The sequence below is a fragment of the Lissotriton vulgaris genome, chromosome 1_1, assembly GCF_964263255.1.
Source record: "Lissotriton vulgaris chromosome 1_1, aLisVul1.2, whole genome shotgun sequence".
NCBI lineage: Eukaryota > Metazoa > Chordata > Amphibia > Caudata > Salamandridae > Lissotriton > Lissotriton vulgaris.
In genome coordinates, this window is record NC_141685.1 from 940,757,329 (window position 1) to 940,779,394 (window position 22,066).

The 22,066-nt window shown below is 44.3% G+C and overlaps 1 protein-coding gene across 1 annotated transcript in view; it reads left to right on the forward strand.

Moving 5' to 3' along the window:
- Positions 1-22,066, forward strand: part of LOC147748230 (keratin, type II cytoskeletal cochleal-like) — a 214,146-nt gene that overhangs the window by 172,018 nt on the left and 20,062 nt on the right. Inside the window, exon 7 of the mRNA XM_086959155.1 lies at positions 2,774-2,994. Coding sequence (XP_086815281.1) covers positions 2,774-2,994 — 221 coding nt within the window. The remainder of the gene's footprint in view (positions 1-2,773; positions 2,995-22,066) is intronic.

The window sequence follows — 22,066 nt, forward strand, 5'->3', positions numbered from 1 at the left end:
GGATATTCATTGGTAAGGAATCTGAGGCTGGAAGTCTAACAGAAGTCTCTATCAGAAGCACATCTCACCCTGCATTCACACAGCACATCCCCTGTACTTATATGGATATAACTTCGACCCTTCATTCAAATCTACCCGCTCATGCCCTCACCCTGTACTTACACTGTACTTACACACCATTTATCCTGAACTCACACACCACGCACCCTGCATTCATACCAGCACAACCTTCACCCTGAATTCAATCAGACCCAGACCTCTACTCACATGAGAAAACTGCTCTCTCTGCACGAATACATGCATAATTCTCATACTGCACTTGTATAGACCCACCTCTCCACTTAGACAAGCACACTGTTTCACCCGACATTATCACACCGCTCACCCAGCACTCACACTCAGCTAACTCTGCACTTACACACCGCTTACTTTGCACTCTCACACCTTGCAGTCACACACAACTCCTTCAGCACTCACAAACTCACTGTACACTCCTGTATCAGTCACACACTGATCACTGTACTTTTTCGTGGAAGCAGACATCTTCTTCCCAACCTAATGCTGTACTCAAAGTAAGGAGCAAGTGGGTGGAGTCTAGGCCCTCTCTTAGTAGTGCTGCTAGAAGCTATTTTTCTGTTGGTCACAGAAGGTCATGACATAAACACTGTCAAGCCTGACTTAACAAATGGAAATCAATGCATAAAGCTAATTCACAGTAGACATAGCATAATTGCACAGTTTTGCAGCAACTTGGAAGTACTAATACCTGGGTTATCAGTACTTCCTGTAGCTGAACTATGTCGTTTTCCCAAATTCCTAGGAATAGAGTCCTACAAGAGAGAATGAAAACCCGTTTGGAACAATAACAGACCAAAAGCCTTGAGAACACTTACCAACTCACATAAAAGAAAATGTGCTAAGAGGTTAGAAATGACCTACTGGCACTCCGAGGAGAAGTCCGGATGGTAGGGAGAAAGTCACTTCTCTTTTAATCTGGCACTATAGCGTGAATATACCCCTTGGATTTACATGCATTTTAGAATATTCTACAGAGGATTCTTGGACACTTTTGCCAAGTTTCTCTTCCGTAGCTTCTTATCTTCATTGAGACCTCTAGGAACACTCCTTGAGCACTACTGGTGTCAAAACATAATTTGTTTCCCAATGATACCATCGTGGATTATTTCTTCTAGCACCTTATTAAGACCTTACAGACATAGAGATGTGAGGGTTGCATTTGATTGAAGAAGAGTGAGTACAAAGGTACAAGTACACTCACCTAAGGTAGTCCTCAACTCAACTACCCTGTACATATTGCATGTGCTTCCTCTTACATTTCCTAAGAGCTGCCAACCAGGTGGATGGACCCTCAGATGGTTCAGAGCAGTACAAAATCTATCCTGGTTAACTGACTTGGGAGTAGGCTTAAAGCTTAGGAAAAAGGCCACGTGCTTGTTCTTTTGTTTACAATCAGTCTCCACAGTCAGAACATGCAGAAATATTGGACGGGAAGAGACAAATTGAACAAGCAATAGCAAAGCACAAAAGGCCTCACCTTGACAATCCGGTACAATGGTTATTTTTCCATTCTTATTGCAAGTACATGCCAGAAAAATAAAAAGGAAAAAGTATGTTGTCACATTAACGTGGATACTAAAGGCGTGTCACATTAACGTGGATACTAAAGGCTTGTAATAAAATGTGAAATTTAAAAAATATTAACTGATTTAGCCGTTGTATTTGTTATGTTATTTAATTATCAACCCTCAGTGTGCCACGCATTTTATTTTTGTGAAGGAGCAAGAATACTGAATCAAGACTCAAATCGTAGGCAACTCTGATGTTTCAATGTCAGTTGCCCACTTTGTAATAGCAACTTCGAAATTAAAACGGAAAATAAATCACCATCTAACTGGGCGTCGACGTGTAGACACAACAATGAGTAATAAATAGCTGTTACTTAAAGGTACAAAATAAATACATAAGAAAGCGCCTTCCGAAACAGTTTTGTCACTGATGAAAAAAATACATTATTTTGCATGCTGTGGCGGGTGAAGCATAATTTGAATGGCAATGTATGTAACAGAGCACGAGCAACAGAAGAAGTCCACTGAACAAAAGTCCCCACCCTATATGCATATTATGAATGATTTTTTTTAAATGCCTAGTAAAACAGCTAAAGCGGCCTCAAAGCCCGAACATAATGAAAATGACAACATTTAAAAAAAAAAACAATATTTTGATTTCAAAGTATTTTATTAAGAAATGTTCAACACATACAATTGTCTTCGCTTTACCATCACGGGGTAACAATGAAGACGAATGTATCAGACAAAAATGTTCTTCTGTACTGTCTTACTAAACTGAACTCCGGTCTTGGAATATACATATAGGGAGGATAGCTGTCTGAGAACATGTATCGAAAAGAGGTTGCTACAACGCATACCATATCATTAACCACATACACCTGGAAAGCAAATAAAAAAGGTTTGGTTTCCCTCACACTTCCATAAAGAGCAGGAGAAAGACAGAGAATTGGTTTCTGGGGGCAAGTTACATACTGCTGAAGTAAGGTCGGTTGAGTGGGAGGGATACTCAGCTGAGGCTACACCAAAAATATAAACACCACCTAAGATGGTTCCAATTCTGGTCCGAGCACGAAGTTATATGCTAAGAGGGGCACACTTTAAAATGAGTATGTTATACATTAAAAAAATTACAAAAAATACATTCTAAATAAAGAATGCACATGTTTTTTCTCTTCTTTTTCTAGATTATTAAATTGCAGACCGCCATTACAGAGTCAGAAGAGCGGGGAGAACTCGCTCTTAAGGATGCAAAGGAAAAACTGACAGATTTGGAGGCAGCGCTACAAAAAGCAAAAGAGGACATGGCACTGCAACTGCGCGAGTACCAGGAACTCCTGAATGTCAAGCTTTCCTTGGACATTGAAATCGCCACCTACAGGAAGCTACTGGAGGGTGAAGAGAGCAGGTACAAGTATATAAAAAATAGCATCATCGTCAAAAAGTAAAATCACACACTGCGTTGCGATTTGCATGCGATTGTTGGCAGGCAGAACATGGGTTAATTTAAACAATAACTCCATAAAAAAGGCAAACCAGACACCCTGTTTATGGACCCACTCTCATGGTCGGTGACAGATGCTTTTTAGGTCTCGCTGAGCCAATGCGCTTGCACATTGCTCTGGCGAGAATTATGTAGGGGCTCCAGGAAAGCCTGCCAGAGGGCTTTGGAATGCGGATTATGGCCAGTGCATGTGCGCTGGGGGCGAGCCATTTTCTCCCCCGACCCCCCCCATCAGACTTGAAAGGAAGCCGCTCCCCCGCATCCCCCGCATCCCCCATCAGACTTAAAAGGAATGCGCTCCCGAACTTGCTGGCCTCGCTCTTGTGAGCCTTTATTTACTTGTTTCATATTTCTCCTCAATCCCTTCTAAGTTCTTCCCCCACTCTCTTGCTTCCTTTCCCCACCTTTCCTCCTAACATTCCATGTTGTGCTGTTTATGTTATGTTGTTATATTATACAACGTTATGTAATTTTGTGAAACACTTGTATGTAATGTTGATTTGTGCAGCGCTGCCAGTATTTCTGCTCCTACACAATGTTTGCTCCTGTTCCCTCTCTCACCTTCCGCTCAATCACCCCTCTCTCTTTTCCATACGTCCTCTGCCTACTTTGTCTAACTTCTCCGTTCTCTCCCTTGCCCTTTTATTTTCAGTCTGTCACTCACTCCTTTCATCTCCTTGCCTCTAGCCTCATTCTTTCCTCCTTATTCATTTATTTTCGTCTTCCTCATCCCACTTTTCTGCTCTTTGACTCTCCTTTCTCACTTAGTCTTGCAGTTCCTCTCGGTTTATTTCCTAGGCGCTCTCATGCTGCAGTCCTTCTTTGCGGTCTTTCCTTGCATTGACTACCCACGTAGCCTCTCCTTGCTTTCCCTCATCTGTTACTCCACTGCTTGTCTGCTGTCTTTCATTCTATTTCCAGCTGTTTTGTCTGTCCCTGTCCTCTGTCTTTTGTGGCGCCCCGCCTGTTCACTCCTTTCTCTCTCCTCATAATGTTACCTCTCTCTGATGTTTTTCTCCTCTGCGATCCCTCAGTTCTTCCCTGCTGTCTCCTCCCCCCTGTCTTCAACAGGTATATCTCTCCCTTCTTCTCTGTCCACCCCTTCTGTCTCCTACAGGGCTGCCCTCTCCCAGCTGTGGGTCCTTAGCTGAGCTCCATTCCTTCTCTGCAGTCTTTCTTCTCTCTACCGCCCACCTTTCCTCTCCTTCCCTTCTTTCCGGTGTGCTCCACTCTGTCTTCCCTTCTCTCTCCTACGGATCTGTTCTCTCCCAGCTCTCTGTTCTTCGAGGTGATTTTACTCCCTCCCTGTTGTCTTCCTGTTTCTCTCTTCTTTATATTGTCTTTCCCTGCTCTCTTTCCTCTGTTGTGCTCTGAACATCCTCTGTTGCCTTTCCTTCTCTTTATCCTCTTAAGCCTTCTTCAGTGCTGTCTCGCCCTTTTTTAGGTTTCACCTAAAGAGAGCATGCGCTGTCAGCAAAAACAATTATCCTAAAAAGGGAGCTTAGAGCCTGCCCATTACTTACCTTTATTTACCATTGGTAGACTCCCACGTCATTCTTGCTTCCTCGCTTACCATTCGTCAGCTGCTCCTCCTGGCACCCTCACATCCCCTCACCCTCACATCCCCTCACCCTTACATCCCCTCACCCTCACATCCCCTCACCCTCACACCCCCTCACCCTCACACACCCCCACACCCTCACCCACCCTCTCACCCTCACACACCCTCTCACCCTCACACACCCTCTCACCCCCACACACCCTTTCACCCTCACCCACCCTTTTACCCTCACACCCCCTCACCATCACACCCCCACATCCTCACACACCCCCTCACACACACCCTCACACCCTCACACCCCCTCATCCTCACACCCCCACACCCTCACACCCCTCACCCTCACACATCCCCTCACCCTCACACCCTCTTACCCTCACACCCTCACCCTCACTCCCCCTCACTCCCCCTCACACCCCACACTCACCCTCACACCCCCTCACTCACCCTCACACCCCCTCACCCCCTCACACCTTACACACCCTCACACCCCTTCACCCTCACACACCCTCACATCCCTTCAGTCACCCTCACACCCCCTCACCCTCAAACCCCCTCACTCAACATCAAACCCCCTCACTCACCCTCACACCCCCTCACGCACCCTAACACCACCTCACGCACCCTCACACCCCCTCACGCACCCTCACACCCCCTCACACCCCCTCACTCACCCTCACACCCCCTCACGCACCCTCACACCCCTTCACTCACCCTTACACCCCCTCACTCACCCTCACACCCCCGCACCCTCACGCACCCTCACCCCCTCACTCACACACCCTCACACACCCCCTCACACCCTATCACCCTCACACACCCACTCACCCTCACACACCCACTCACCCTCACACACCCACTCACCCTCACACCCTCTCACCCTCACACACCCACTCACCCTCACACACCCACTCACCCTCACACCCACTCACCCTCACACACACTCACTCACCCTCACACACACTCACATACATTCACCCTCACCAGCATAGCATAACAAAACATAGCATAACAAAACATAGCATAACAAAACATAGCATAACAAAACATAGCATAGCATAGCATGACAAAAAAACATAGGATAGCAAAGCATAGCATAACATAACAAAACAAAACATAGCAAAACACAACATAGAATAAAAAACACAACAAAACATAGCAGAACAAAACATAGCATAACAAAACACAACACAACATAGCAGAACAAAGCATAACATAACATAACAAAACATAGCATAACACAACAAAACATAGCATACATAACAAAACATAGCATTGAAAAGCATAGCAAAACATAGCAGAACAAAACATAGCATACATAACAAAACATAGTATTGAAAAGCATAGCAAAGCAAAACATAGCACAACACAACATAGCACAACACAACATGGCAGAACAAAACATAGCAGAACAAAACATAGCAGAACAAAACATAGTATAACAAAATATAGCAAAACAAAACATAGCATAACAAAACACAACAACACATAGCATTGAAAAGCAAAGCAAAACACAACACAGCACAACACAACACAACACAACACAGCACAACACAGCACAACACAACACAGCACAGCACAGCACAACACAGCACAGCACAACACAGCACAGCACAACACAGCACAACACAGCACAGCACAGTATAACACAGCACAGCATAACACAGCACAGCATAATACAGCATAGCATAACACAGCACAGCATAACACAGCATAGCATAACACAGCATAACACAGCATAGCATAACACAGCATAACACAGCATAGCATAACACAGCATAACATAACAAAGCAGAGCACAACGAAGCATAGCATAACAAAGCATAGCATAACAAAGCATAGAATAACAAAGCATAGAATAACAAAGCATAGCTTAACAAAGCATAGCATAACAAGGCATAACAAAGCATAGCATAGCATAATATAGCATAGCATAACAAAACATAGCAAAGCATAACATAACAAAACATAGCATAGCATAACAAAACATAGCATAGCATAGCATAGCAAAACATAGCATAGCATAGCATAACAAAACATAGCATAGCATAACAAAACATAGCATAGCATAGCATAGCATAACAAAACAAAACATAGGATAGCAAACAGCATCACTCCGCACTACCACAGCGTCACTCAGGGGCACCACAACATTACTATGCGCTACCACAGCATCACTGAATGCCACAGCATCACTCGTTCGCCATCACAACATCAATTAGCACTACCACAGCATCAATCTGTTTAACTATTTAATTACACCTGGCTCAAATATGTTCTCTCAATGTTTCAAGCTTTATTACAAATGTAACAAAAATATGTTAATATTTCACTTCTGTTCTTGGATTTTCGTCACAGTAAAATACACTGAACATAATCTTCACAAAAGTTATTTACAAAACTTTAAGCTATTGCCATTATAAATGACAATAACTTTTATTTAAGTATTAATTATTGAAAAAAAATTAAAAGCCATTGTTATTTGTAATATCAATACATGTAAGTCACGTAAATACAACACATATTGCATTACAAATGCTTTAGGTGTCACATTTGCGAAAGTTATAACTACTGGCATTGTAAATGTCAAAGCTATTAATTTCGCTATTTTCAAAAATAAAACATAAATGAAAAGTTTGTCATTTACAATACCAATAGCTCAAACTTTCCAAATGCGAGACCTATTGCATTGCAAATGCTTGTTTAGGGGGCAATGCAATCCCTACATCATGGCAGAGAGTCAAGTCACGGCAATTACCTTTAAGCCTAGTTGTGTCTGTTTACATTATGGCCTGATGTACAAAGTTATTTTTTTGCAGTTCAATAGCCTGTGTTTCGCACAATCGCAGGGTTAGCATCCGCAAGCTACCGTTTATTATTACAAGAGCCCTTTAGAAAATCAGAAAAGTCTTTCCAACTCATAACAAGCATTAGCATAGCCAATAGGTCTCGCTTTTGGGACCTTATAAGTATTTCGTTTTGCAGCAGAATATCCTTGGTGCAACAACGTCAGCTGTACATAGCTAAACCTTGTACCTTATAAGTGTTTAGCCATGCAACATTTGATGTTGTTGCACCAACGATATTGTGCTGAAGTTATCCTGCACAATATCCTTGGTGCAACAACATCAAATGTTGCATGGCTAAACACTTATAAGGTCCCAAAGGCGAGACCTATTGACTAAGTTATAGCCTTATAGTCCGCCGTAGAGGGCTATACCGGCTATTAAAGGCCCTCTCCAACATTAAAGGCCCGAGCCGAAGGCGAGGGACCTTTAACAAGGGAGAGGGAGGGACTTTAACAGCCAGTATAGCCCATCTACAAAGGGCTATAAGGCTATTAGAACATTCTGCCACTAGAGGGCAGAATGTTCTAACAATAAAAAAGCCTTTTGGAAGCGTGGGGGGATTGGAATCCCCTCAGGTTTCCTGAAGCCTTTGTTCACAGCCAGAGCTGTGAACAAAGAAACATTGGAATGTTGGAGCTCCAGGCTTATACCAGCCATTATAAGCCCAGAGCACTCCATTGTTTTCAATGGAGCTCCCAACATTCCAATGTTCTAATATCTTTTAAACAGGTTTTGCTCATTTTCCACCTACTTTCCACTTCTTTGTCTGCAAATACTATTTAAATATTTTACTGTCTTCACACCGGTCGAAGTGTGACAATAGTCGTGAGAAAAAAAAGTGTAGCTTAAGCTGTAAATTGTGGGATACATTTATTCCATAAATGTGGACATTAGCAAACTGATACATCCTTGTCCACTTCTGGTTTTTATTTTTCTATGAGAATTTTCATGCTCGTTGTGCGAACGCAGCGGAAGGAACAAGGAATGAAGAGTAAAGGGGGTGAAGGTGAATGAAGGAAGAAATGGACATGGCTTTGAAGGATGTGGTGAGGTGGTAAAGGAGGAGATGAGGAATGCGGGAGGCAAAGTATCATGGTGAGGATGGGGTGGGTAGTAAAATGAGGGTATGAATGCACGAGGGAAGGAGCCTATGAGGGGTGTGGAAGTGAGATGGGGACCCACTGAGGGCTGTGAAGGCAAGATAGGACTCAAAGAATGTTGGTGTTGGGAGACAAATGAGTATGGGATGGCAGCGAAAGGGGGTGTGGGAGGGAAGATATGGAAGAGGGTTAGAATAAATTTTCAGGGTGAGGGATAAACGGGTAATGCGGAGCGGTTTGGGAAAGTTAAGGGTTGTGAAGTGGGCGAGGAAAGAATCTATGGCTGTGGGGGTGAGACGTTGGGGGGTGTAGGGAAGCCAAGATGGGTCAAGAGAGGAAAGGCAGGGCCAAGGTTTGAATTTGTGGGCGGAAGTAAAGACTGAGTTAACATGAGTGGGCAGGAAGAGTGAAGGTGAGGGGAAGGCGTATGGGGGCATTAATTGAAGATGTAAAGGGAAATCAAACCGAGAAAAGAGGTGGAAGTGAGAGAATACGATTTGAAACTGCTGGAGAAGGTTTGCGAGAAAGGAGGAGAGAGAATGCAGGCAAAGGAGGGAGTGTGGCAATAGGAAACCGGACAGGTGTAGGCTGTAAAAAAGAGGGAGCATGATGGGGCACAAAGGGTGTTGGTGTAAAGAGCAGGGCACACAGGCAGAGAAGGCTAGAGAGCGAGAAAGAAATAAAGTGGGGTAAACACAGAGGAGGTGATAACAGAATGGGTGGTGGAGGGAGAGCCACAGAGAGTTAAAGAAGAGAGGGGGTATAGAGGAGTGTACAGAGATATAGATGGTGTGATAGATTAGAAAAAGGAATGTTTCTCGCAGACAGTAAACAGTACTGCAGGGCATGTGTCTGCTATATGGAAGTTTCTAGTTAGCTAAAGATGTATTAGCTAGTGTATTAAAATTATGGAGTCAGTGAAAGGGCTTCAAGTTGTATGTAATAAAAGTAAGGTACTGCTTTGCAAATGTATTTTGAGAGATTTGCTTTTTTTCATAAATATTTATACAATTAATAAAAGTTACTCCGTGCCTGTGGCTTTTTTTTGCATGGGGCAGTTGGAAACATGTTAATATTTATAGGTTGTACCTTATGTAGTATATACAGCTTATTGTGTGCTAAGGAATGAGTTAGATAATACCAACTGAAGTGCACTTTTGCTAGTTTTATATTGTGCTGCACTTTAGTGCCCCCCGAAATTCTAAAACAAGTGAATATTCATCCGCTGCCTTATTGCTTCGTGCCACACCAAGCGATTCTTTTCCGGAAATCTTGACGACATGGCACGTGCAATAAATAACTAGCTGCACCAAGCGTCAGATGAAGTCACTTTGGGAGATGGCATGAAGCAGTCACTGTGAAGGAAATGTGCAACTTGGGAACATGTTGAAAATATATTCAAATGCTGTGGACTGTTGGGCTACGAACTGGTCTTTTATGTGAAGACTTTGCATTGTGTAATCTCAAAAGCAACCAATTTACATTCTGCTGACAGATTACTAGCAAACACAGACCAGTCACGGATACTGGTAAGAGGGGTTAGGGGGCAGTGAGTTCTTATGACACTATACAATGCTGGCAAGGGTTTTACTTTTAACAAATAATTTACAACGAATAAGATCTGTACTACTTGGAAACTTAAGCATAGGACATCAGCTGCTGAATTTGTTTTGTCTCACCTTATTATTTAGGAGAGAACCAGATGAGCTACCACACTAGCTCAAGAAAAGGAAAAGAAAAAGAAAAAGCAACACAGGGAATTGTATTTCAAAAAAGACTTATTATTTGTTTTTTTGAATAAAATTGTATGGGTTCACAATCAACTAAATTGATACCATATCTAATTATGAGAAAAAAAGACATTCATTCCATTGATACAAAAGATAAAGGTCCAGTCCATATGACTAATAACAATGACTTCTGGTTTAAATAAACAGTAAATCAAAAGCAATAGATGTCAATTGATACAGACATGGACAAGCGTGTCGACGTTTCGGTCTTATCGGTGCTATCCCAAGACCATCATCAGGACGAAAGTTTGTAAGGTATAGTTGACCCTTGTAGAAATGATTGTTAGTGTGACCCAGTCTATGGGATGAATAAAATGTAGAGAGTTGTATCACACTGGTATTTGGATCCAGGTTCATCTGGCACCCAGAGAAATTTATGCATTTCTAAAAATTAAACACTCCGGTGAGTCTAAGTTAGTGTGACTTGCCGTGGATCCCATTGTGCTTTCTTACCCAGATTGTTCTATTTTCCTACACCATCCAGGATTTCCCTGGTCTCGAGGTTTTCAGAATTCCCAGAGCTGGTAAAATTCCCTGGTTGCTGAGTGAATCATGGTATGTGAGAGAGTGGAAATTGAGATTTACCCTCTCTCTGCCCATATCTCAAAACTACACCCAAAATAATCCAAATGTCCTCTTGCTTGGCAAGGGAATGGGTATGCTCTCGGTCAGAGGGCAGTAGAAATACTATTGGGGCTCTAGGAGTGGGTGAGCGGCTTTGTATGCTGACAGACCAGTCCTCACCCCATTCATTTATGATAAAATGATCCCTGGCATTCATTGGACTTTCTGGCCCTGGAGTGCACACTGGGGGTAAATCCTCCACTGTTAGGGCTTTTTGTAATGGATAAGGGCCAATGCAACAGTAGGGCTCTTTTGGCGGTGCAGATAAGAAAACATTCCTGGCTATAGTGGACTTCCCAACCCCTCCCACACCCCTTGTAGAGGACACATTGGGTTTAAACACTAGGGGAAAGAAACACTGTTTTATTTTTATTTTTTTAACTGGGGGAACACTAGCCCGCACATGGAGGGGGACTGTACCACCCAAAAGCAATCTCTGGTGCCAGCGGGTGGATCCCTGCTTGGTGTCACTCAACTGTAATGATCCCCAAGCAGGGATCGACTAGGGAGAGATAGTTAGAAATGGGAGATTGTCCCTTTGATTCGGTGCCCGGGACATTTATCAAAGTGAAAGCAATTTGCGAGGACTGCTTTCAGTTTCACATTGTGTGACATCAACTTGTCATGCACACTTCTCATTGCAATGTAAACAAAATTAAAATTTGGGATGTGAGGAAAGCTCTTTACCCATGTCAAGAGATTTATCAAAATAAAAAAAGTAGCCTTGTGGTTTTTCCCCAGTGTGTCATGGGGAAGATGCACAATCAGATTAATCTCCAAGTGCCCAAGTAAGTATCTGGTGAGGGGAGAGATATTTTTAGGGATACAGGATACTACCTCCTTGTCTCTTAACCATACTTACACAAAAGTATCTTACAACACTTAGTCTTGGGTCACAGCCCGAATGACGCCGTTTAGCCCTCAGAGAAACCTAAAAGATTTTTTGGGGACCCTCACACACCCTATTGGTGTCTTGCTTCATCATCTGCTCTCATCCTGGTCCATCAAAACTAGGATGTGCTCAACCATGCTCCAGTCAGCACTTTGGATTTCTTTTTCAGAGAGGCTGTAAGTGTAAGTGCAATACTGGATAAGATGTCAATGTCCACCATATAGCAAAGGTAATGTGGAGGACTTGAAAGTCCAGTCCTCCACATTAAAGCGTTTAAGAGAATGCAGCTTTGTTCACTGTTTTTAACTGCAGAAAGTAACTTTTAGTTTCTTAAGAACAAAGTACCAGAGTTGTTAAACAATTATAAGTCCATCACTATTTAAAAAACCCAGTGCTGGATCTGCTATTAAGCTACCAGGTCATGAACAGTTCTGCTGTTATTTTTCAATCACATATCCAGGTCGCCTATTGCCAAGCACCATCATGTAGTGCTGTTCTCAATATAAACTAAAATCCACACAATCCATAATAGCCACTAAAGCACCCACAGTGGGCAGAAACAGAAGTGCTACAGTGCTCACATTAATGCACTGTGAGTCTACTGCCGGTCTACGGCGATCGACTTCCGGAGAACAAAATAGAACACTCAAGATGGAGAAGAGTTCATAAACATCAGAAACAGCTAAGGGGCTTCGATGGAAATAACCTGATAACATGTGCAATGCAGAGACGAGTAGGTCATATTTATACGAAAATAGGAAATGGGCTCTAAATCAGAAAGCCCTTAAACAGAAGGTGAAAATTGGTGCTATCTTTGGACACTGTGGGATATACAAGTACACTTTTTTAATGGTCCTTCTATGCATGGGTGAAGAGATGTATAGTTTGTTTAGCTGTCCAAAAACCTGTTATACCTATTCAATAACTGAGCCATGGCTTACAGGGATTTTTAGTTGTTCACAAACCTTCCATCAATTGACCATGAACAATAAAATGAATAGAAATTGGATTTGAGAGAAAACTATGCCTGTTTGAAATATAACCAAGGTTTTTTTTAAAGTTTAGAGAGAGGGTGATTTCCACCACACCCCTTTATGGATTGCCTATAATGCCATTCCATTGTGAAAGTGTTTTCATGGATGTTTACTGGGATTATGAAGGCAAAAAAAATGCAGACATAGACAGACTATAGGGAAACATCTGCAAACCTGCTTTCCTACACACAAATATACCCCCACATCTGTGCATGAGCTTATTTAATAGAACAGAAAAGGTAGCAAACGGTGGCGCCTGAAGAGGGTCAGAGAAGCTACACATTTGGCGGTCATAGTTAAATAGAATGGCTAATACATTTGACACTCCGATGGAGGTGGGTGTCATAGCTGCAAAGAGTTTGCCACTGTTGTCAAGCCTTCTTCCTTCCTTGTCTGGTGGAGCTGAACAAGGGGCGGAAGGGTTTCTGGAGTGTCAATGTGTCACTTGCATGACCATTGAATATGGTAGAGATGCCCTATCAAGGAAGGTGAAGAATCAGAGGCCTTATATTTTTTGTCCATCTGAGGAACCACAGCAGTGACTGAAGATGGGTTCTTCATTAACTTCAAACCTTCGTCCCATATATAAGTGAAGATAGGGATAGATCTGACAGATTTCCTTACCAAGTCCTTGAAATCATATATAAAACAGTCTGTTTATTTGATAGGGAGAGGTAGATTGAATCTCCTGGAACCACGTTCCAGTAGCTCATGAAATCCTCCAATATCCCCAGGAAGAAACTTGCCGGGAAGGTGAAGGTGACAGAGATGATGGAGTGATGACATAGTCATCCCATTCCTGACCCGATGTATCGGTGTCTTGGAGTAATTCCACTTTCTCTGGCTGAGCTGGATTGTTGTCTATATAATCATCATTATGGTGATGGTGGGAGAACCAGGTCTGATTTCATGTGTCCGGTCGGGTATAGGGCTTGTAGGCAAAGGTACCGTAGCAGGTGCCTCTGTGCATCCTGGAGGCTGTTTCAGGAAAGCTTTCATAGTAGCCATTTAGAATGTGCCTTAGGTCTGTGACCAAAGAGATGGGCACTGCAATGGTATTCCCCCTGATCCATGTTGTTCTTCATCAGGCTCTTCGTAAAGAATGTGCTCCTGGAAAGAGTCGTATCAATGGGATATGGGCTGGCAAGCCATGAACGAATAGTCCCTTTGCAAGCAAATGGAAGTGTCCTTGTCAGGATCATTTTCATCTTCCAAGTCCAGGCATGTAACCCAATTGTGAATGACTGTTTGCAGGACCAAAAATACCTTCTGGTCCTGTCTCCTCCATGTCAAGAAGGTGTGCCAGAGGTAGTGGGGATACTTTGCTGGGTAACGTGAAGTCTGGTCTCAGCTGAGCAGAGACATTCCTCGAAAAACATGCCACTTTTTTGTGTCTCGTCAACGGGCTCGTTGACTAGGTCATCGATGAAGAGATCTTCTTTATAATAGTTACGGTTGGCAACCCTGGTCTTGTCAACAGTGACTTGAAAAAGGTCGTAGAGGGAGTGATCGTTGACACGGTAATCAATGGAGTGGACGTCAACACAGGGGTTGTCAACGAGGTGGTGGTGGCTGTTGCATCCCTTGTAAAAGAAGCCATTGTCAAAGTCAAAGTGACAGTCCTCACCAATGTTATAGGAGTAGCCATTGACGGGGTTCTGGTTGACGCAGCTCTCCTCAACAATGTGTCCATGAACGGTATCATTTTCATCATTGAGGTAATTTCCGAGTAGTGATAGACACAGACGATGACGTGGGTGATTTTCCTCTGCACTAAGTGCCTGTAGAGGAGTCCTTAAAGGCTGTTTTTTTCCAATTTTGCTGACTTTTCACCAGCCTTCAGTCTTTTAGAAACTATTATAGATGAGGAAGTGCCTCATTTTTGTGTTTTCGCTTAAGTGGAGAGTGGCTTGGACCCTCCTTCTCATCAAAAACCAGATTGGGATAGTTTTTTTTCCTTTTGGAGCCATAGAGTCTGGCTTCCCTGCCTTTAAGAGTTTTTTGCAGAAATGGTTCTGCAGTGTAAACATTCTTTTGTTTTATGGTTAGGATGTAGACAGTATAGGCATTCTTTATGGGGATATTCAGAAAATAGTCCTGCCTTTTTACAGCACCTGCATCTCCTGAAAATCTTGCCTTAGATACTCTCGACATATTGAAGGCAAAGAACAAGTTAGTTACCTTCGGTAACGCTTTTTCTGGTGGATACAGTATCTGCCTGTGGATTCCTCACCATATGAATATCCCCTGCGCCAGCATTCCGCAGAAATGTTTCTGTTGTACATTGATTCTCCATGTAATGTGCTTGTCTTTTGTCTTAGTCCTTTCTTGAGTCTCTGGACAATATATTCCGCAACGGGAAAAGGTTCCTGGGGAGACTCGGGATGGCAAGTCCCAAGTGACTCTCTTGTTGGTAGGTCCATAACGGGGGACAAAGGTCCCAAATGAGAGACTCCGGTCAGCGAGTTGTAAGTGAGTCTCTGGACTGTAGGTCCATAATGTTGATGAAGAATCCGAGTTAGTTACAAGAAAAGGTCGATGTGTGTCTCGGGACTAAAAAGAGACATGGATTTCAGTGTCCAGCTGGGAGAGGACGAAGTTTACTGTCATGTGGCCGGGACTGAAATTGTTCTGATGGTGACTTCAAAACTTAGTAAAATCTGAATTGGGACTGTGAGTCCTGAAGCATGTCACTGAAGCAAAGTGAGGAATCCATGTTGGAACGAATCCAAGAAGTAAATTTGAGACTGAAGAGTTTCAAGATCTTCCAGGTCTAAGGATTTGTGACAGCCAGTTATTACAGAGAGGTTCTGAGAGGAACCAGGACTATGAGCTGTTGTGTCTTGTTGTTAGGTAGCTCATTAGCTTGTATTTTGGGTGTCAATGTGGAAAGTGTGTGGCTGTTCTTTCCCATGGCGGTGTGTTTTACCCATTGGTGTACCCTTCTTTGGGGAGGGGGTGGTGTACCCTTCTTTGGGGAAGTCCTGCATTAAATCTATTCATAACCAACCAGAAGTATCCTGTCATCTATCCGCATCAACTTTACAACAGTTTCCTAGCTCTCCGCGCCAACGAGGTTGTCACAATGCCATGGCTCAGCACCTGGCAACGCATGACATCACCGGAGCCATAAGAGGACCATGTCGGCGTGATGATGTCAGTTTCACCCATTTTTTCCATGCCACAGAGGCAAAACAAGCGAATCGACCATAGAGACAATGCATACATAGTACATAGTATTCACACAAATACACACAGTGAAATAGGAAATCAAAGAAAGTAAACATTTCCTATAAATCTAACAAGGTCAAAACCGAGGCAATATAAATTTGAACATGAAACAACCATATTAATAAATACCTCTTTTAAGGTATAAAAGGGTGGACAACGGGGAGGATGGTGGGTCAGTGAGGAATCCTCAGGCAGATACTGTATCCACCAGAAAAAGCGTTACCGAAGGTAAGTAACTTGTCCTTTTGATGGATACATCTGCCTGTGGATTCCTCACCTTATGAATAGAATGCCACAGCAGTCCAACCCGGAGGAGGGTGTCCACCCTTCTATACCAAAAACTCTTGCAAAATGGCCATTCTCTTCACCTCAGAAGCTAAGCAGTAATGCTTCGCAAAAGTGTGGAGGGAGGCCAAAGTTGCCGCTTTACAGAAGTCCAATACTGGAACACCCATGGACAAAGCAGAAGTAGACGATTTAGCCCTGGTGGAATGAGCTCTAATGCCTACCGGAGGCTCCTTACCTGCCAGGGAGTAGCATATCTTGATGGACAAGATGATCCACCTGGATAAAGTGCGCTTGTGCACTGCCTTGCCCTTCATGCGACCAGCATATCCAACAAAGAGCTGATCATCTTGACGAAATTCCTTTGTTCTATTGAAATAGAAGCTAATCGCTCTCTTTGGATCCAAACGATGAAGTCTCTCCTCCTCCTTGGAAGGGGGAGGTTAAAAAGTAGGCAAGGTAATGGACTGTCCTAGATGGAAAGGAGTTACCACCTTAGGCAGAAAAGCAGACCTGGTCTTGAGTACCATCCTTTAAGCATGTATGGTCAGAAAAGGCGGCTTTGAACTCAAAGCCTGAAGCTCACTCACCCTCCTAGCCGAAGAGATAGCCACTCGAAAGACCGTTTTAAATGTCAGTAGTCTCAAAGGACAACTACGCATAGGTTCGAACGTGGAACCCATTAAAAAAGTTAACACCAGATTTAAATCCCACTGGGGCATAATAAAAGGAGTGGGCGGAAGCATGTTAGTAAGCTCCTTAATGAACCTTAGGACTATTGGAGACTTAAAAAGAGGTTGATCAGGCAAACAAAGAAATGCCTACAAAGCCGACAAATATCCTTTCACAGTGGCTCCAGCACAACCCTGCTGAGCCAAATGAAGTAAAAAATAAAGAACATCAGAAAGATGTGCCTTCAAAGGATCAACAGATTTCTCTCCACACCATCTAACACATTTCGACCACCTATAGGAATAGATAGACTTAGTGGAGTGTCGCCTGGCCGACAATATAACATCCACCATGTCAGGCGGGAGAGTAAAGAATTCAGGTTGCCCCGTGCAATCTCCAGGCATGAAGGCGCAGGCTCAGGAGGTGAGGGTATAGAACCTGCCCTGCGACCGCGAGAGGAGGTCTGCTCTGAGAAGGAGATGGAGAGGAGGGTGCAATGAGAGGTAAAGGAGGTCTGTGTACCACACCCTTCTAAGCCAATCCGGAGCGATCAATATGACTTAGGCCAAGTCTTGGTGAATCTTCCTCAGAACCAGAGGAATCAAGGGTATGGGAGGAAACGAGTAAAGGAGATGTGAGCTCCAACTCAACTGAAATGCATCCCCAATGCTCCCTGCCATGGAAACTGGAGACTGCAGAATGACGGGCAGTGCCTATTCGAGAGTGGCAAACAGGTCCACCCGAGGAGTTCCCTACGTCTGAAAGATGTGCTGAACTACCTCTGGATGAAGCCTCCACTCGTGGTCGGCGGAGACCTGCCGACTGAGACTGTCCGCACGAACGTTCAGTGTCCCGGACAGATGATTTGCCATCAAGCAAATCCGATGGTCCTAAGCCCAGGACCAGAGCCGCAACACCTCTCTGCAGAGACGGTAAGACCCTACTCCTCACTGCTTGTTGACGTACCACATCGCGGCAGTGTTGTCCGTGAGACCCCAATCCAGTGCAATCCAATATACCGCACTCCAAACCACCCCACTACTTACCCAATCCACACCACTCCAATCCAAAACAATCTGCCCCACTGCAAGCCACACCACTCCAATCCAAAACAATCTGCTCCACTGCAATCCACACCAATCCAAAACAATCTGCCCCACTGCAATCCACACCACTCCAATCCACCTCACCCCCTTCAATCCAATCCACGCAAATCCAGACTAATATAATCTACATCCTTCCAACCCACTCCACTCCTTCCAACCCACCCCACTCCTTCCAACCCATCCCACTCCGTCCAATCCACCCCACTCCTTCCAATCCACTGCACGGCAGTCCAATCCACCCCACAGCAGTCCAATCCACCCCACGGCAGTCCAATCCACCCCACGGCAGTTCAATCCACCCCACGGCAGTCCAATCCTCCCCACGACAGTCCAATCCACCCCACGGCAGTCCAATCCACCCCACGGCAGTCCAATCCACCCCACGGCAGTCCAATCCACCCCACTGCAGTCCAATCCACCCCACTGAAGTCCAATCCACCCCACTGCAGTCCAATCCACCCCACTGCAGTCCAATCCACCCCACTGCAGTCCAATCTACCCCACTGCAGTCCAATCTACCCCACTCTAACCCAATCCCACCCTACTCTAATTCAACCCACCTCTCCCAAGTCCATACCACCCCAAATCAATCTAGTCCACTCCAATCCACCTCAATCCAATCCACCTCATCTCATTTCAATCCACCCCACTCAAATCCAATCCACCCCAACCAGTCCCCCCACTCCAATCCACCCACTCCACTTAACCCAACCACCTCGACCCCAAACAAATCCCCCAATTAACTCCAGTCCAACCCACCCCACTACATCAATCGCCTCCAACCCAGTCCATCCTATTCCACCTCACTCAACTCTATGCCACTCCACTCCACTCCACAGCACTGCACTCTGACATTGCACTCTACTCAACTCCTCAACACTCTGCTCCCCCTACTCCAAACTACGACACTCAACTCCAACAAATACAGTCTATGACACTCTACTTTCCCACTCCACTCTAGTACACACCACGCCATTAACTTTTAGCCGTATAGAACAGCAGCCACACTAGTGTACACATGGCAAAAACACATTGCCAATAGCTATTTGGTTTGCCAATGCTTGTTCTGTTTGCCTCAGAGGATGCAGCTCTTTCAGCTCAGCCCAAGATGCCTATGAACTGATCTACAGTCTCCATGACTCTGGTGTTCCTTTTCTGTCTGATCATTCCCACGATTCATGACGGATCCCCTCGTAGTTGTCCTCATCAGAAAGTAAAGGATAGACTGAGCACATGCGGAAGTATACGACTTAGCAAATTACAGAACAGTAGTGGCTCCTCCGTTATGGCATAGGAGCATTGCCCCACTGCTGATAGCCGAGGCAAACATGAAAAATAAAATGATAAAATAATTGTATTGTCATTTTATTTTTCATTGAGCTGGAGCTAATTGAATCTTAAGGCGGTGCGGAGTCATCCTGACAGGGAGTGAGCAGCAGGGAGAAGTGCGCATGTGGGTGTGGTCGGCTGTCCTAGGACGGCATAAACACTAAGGGCCCTATTAAGAGTCTGGTGGTCCGAGGGCTGACAGACTTGTGGTGGCGCAGTGGTGGTGGATCCAGCCACTGCCGCACTGGTGGTCCAACTTCCATATTAGGAGTTGGGCGGTCAGACCACCCTGGGACCACCCTTTCGTTGGAGCAGCGGTCAGAGGTTGCTATATGCTTGGCGGGAACGTCGAGGTACCGGCAATCATATTGCGAGTTTCCTCCCTCCAGGGTTTACATGAATGTTCTTTTTCCATGTGAACCTTGTTGGAAAGGGAACAAAGGGGGGCTACAGGCACCGCAGCCTTCAAAAGAGGCACCCCCATGCAGCCCGTCAGCCTACTAAAAAGTCGTAATCTGGTTGGCAGGGGCGACCATCGGCAGAGCAGTGGCGCAGTGGTTTGCACCACCATACCACAGTTTCTCCAATATCATAATCGAGCTCTAAGCGTTTCTCCAACCTAAGCTGTGTTGCACAGCCAGGTGGGGAACGCCACAGGCTCCCCGGACCTGTCAGTGTGCTAAACCAGGCTGCTCAGACCAATCCGAGCACTTCTCGAATGCTGAGTAATAGTATTCCCAACATGAGAGCAGCGTCTGGATTGGCATCTGGGAGCCTGCGCAGTGTGCACCAGTCTGTGGACTGCCATCGGGAATCGGGACATTAGCAGAGAAGCAAGGCAGGGGCCTGTAAGTCCTGTTTTATATATATATATTTTCATTATTTCGTACGTGCCCAGCACTGGCCCACCCCTTTGTAATTGAGAGCAGCCACCATTGTCAAAAAACATAAGAAGAATATAACTTGGAAAACTAGTGAAGACAAATTCACTACAAGAACATGCTCAAGAAGTAGGAAATAATTTAGACTCCACTGGTCTTATAGGTAATAACCAACAAGGAAAGAATGTAGAAAGTGCAGCAAGTGAAAAACCTGTGCAAGTGAGAAAATAATACATGAATGTCAGGAAGGATTCTGTATGTAATTAATTAAACTAAATGATTATTTAAATACATTTTAAAAAATAGCTTCAACTAAGGGGTTATAAGTGTGAGAATTTTCATCTAGAGCAGAATGTGCTTTTGGTTTACCAGGCAAAGGTTTATTTGCTAATTGCCATCAATCTTCAATGCTCTTGGTGGGCTCTGGGAAACTCAGGAAAGAGCAAAGTGGACTGAGGATCAGATGCAGGTTCCACAGGGATAACCTGGGATAACCTGGGAGCGGGCCTGGACTAGTGGCATTGTTCTAGCACCTCATCTGATAAATGTAACCGGCGCTGTAATGTCGAAGAACGCTGAGACTTCTTAGATTTCTTCTTGTGGGACTTAAAAGAAGAAGTCTGGGATCTCGACAATGACTGGTGTGAGCGACTCTAGAGCTGTATGGCCCGCTCAAAGATGACATTTGGATTCATGGTTTGCAGGGCCAGGCAGACATGGTGTCGTGGTCCTGCTCCAGGCACCACAGACACACAAAGTGGGGTCTGTCACAGACATCTGCCTTTGAAAGGCACCACTATGTTTGAGACCAGTTGCTTTTTTGGGAGACAACTCCACAAAAGGGGTGAAAAAAAAGGCACACTGGTCGAAGTTGACAAAATAGTTGAAAGAGTCTGTCACAAAACTACTGAGGGAGCATGTCCAGATCCATGCTAATGGCACAGAAAAATAACTGAGGTCAGCGCACTGGGGCGATGACTATATAGGCACCTCGCACGTTACTCCCAGGGTGGGCAATACCATGTGGATCCGACAACACCACCTTCTGGCAATCAAGGGCGCTGTTTAAAAAATGTCCTGTACTCTACAAACTCTAGAAACATTGCAGAGATCTGAAATTAATTTGTATATAGTCTGTAGCTGTGATTTTGTATAATTACTTTTTTGGGCTGTTACCAGCACTGTGTATTCACTTTTCACACTGAGAGAAATATTATGAAGGTTTTGCGTAACACTTGTGCCACACAAGGGGCAAAAGGGCGATGCAAATCATTTGTCATATTTTTTAATAGATGAAAGGTCACATTGCATGGCTCTACATGGCTTGATAAAGCCAGAGTAATGGAATGCAGCGCAAATTGCTGTGTTGCATTACTCTGCAGTGGGATAGCATTCCTTGGGTGGAATGTGGGTGCTCCCAAGCATTTACCCCTGGAATTTAGCACATTCCCCGATTTTATCCATAGCATAGTGCTTTTTTCTCTGTAGTCTTCAGATCACAATACGTTTTGGTGCTTTTTGCACATTTCTCGAAATGTCTTTGTAGCAATGCAACTTGCTGCGAATGTTTCAGACGGTTTTCTCATATACTGGGGGGGGGCTATAGAGGCATCAAGCAAAGCTTG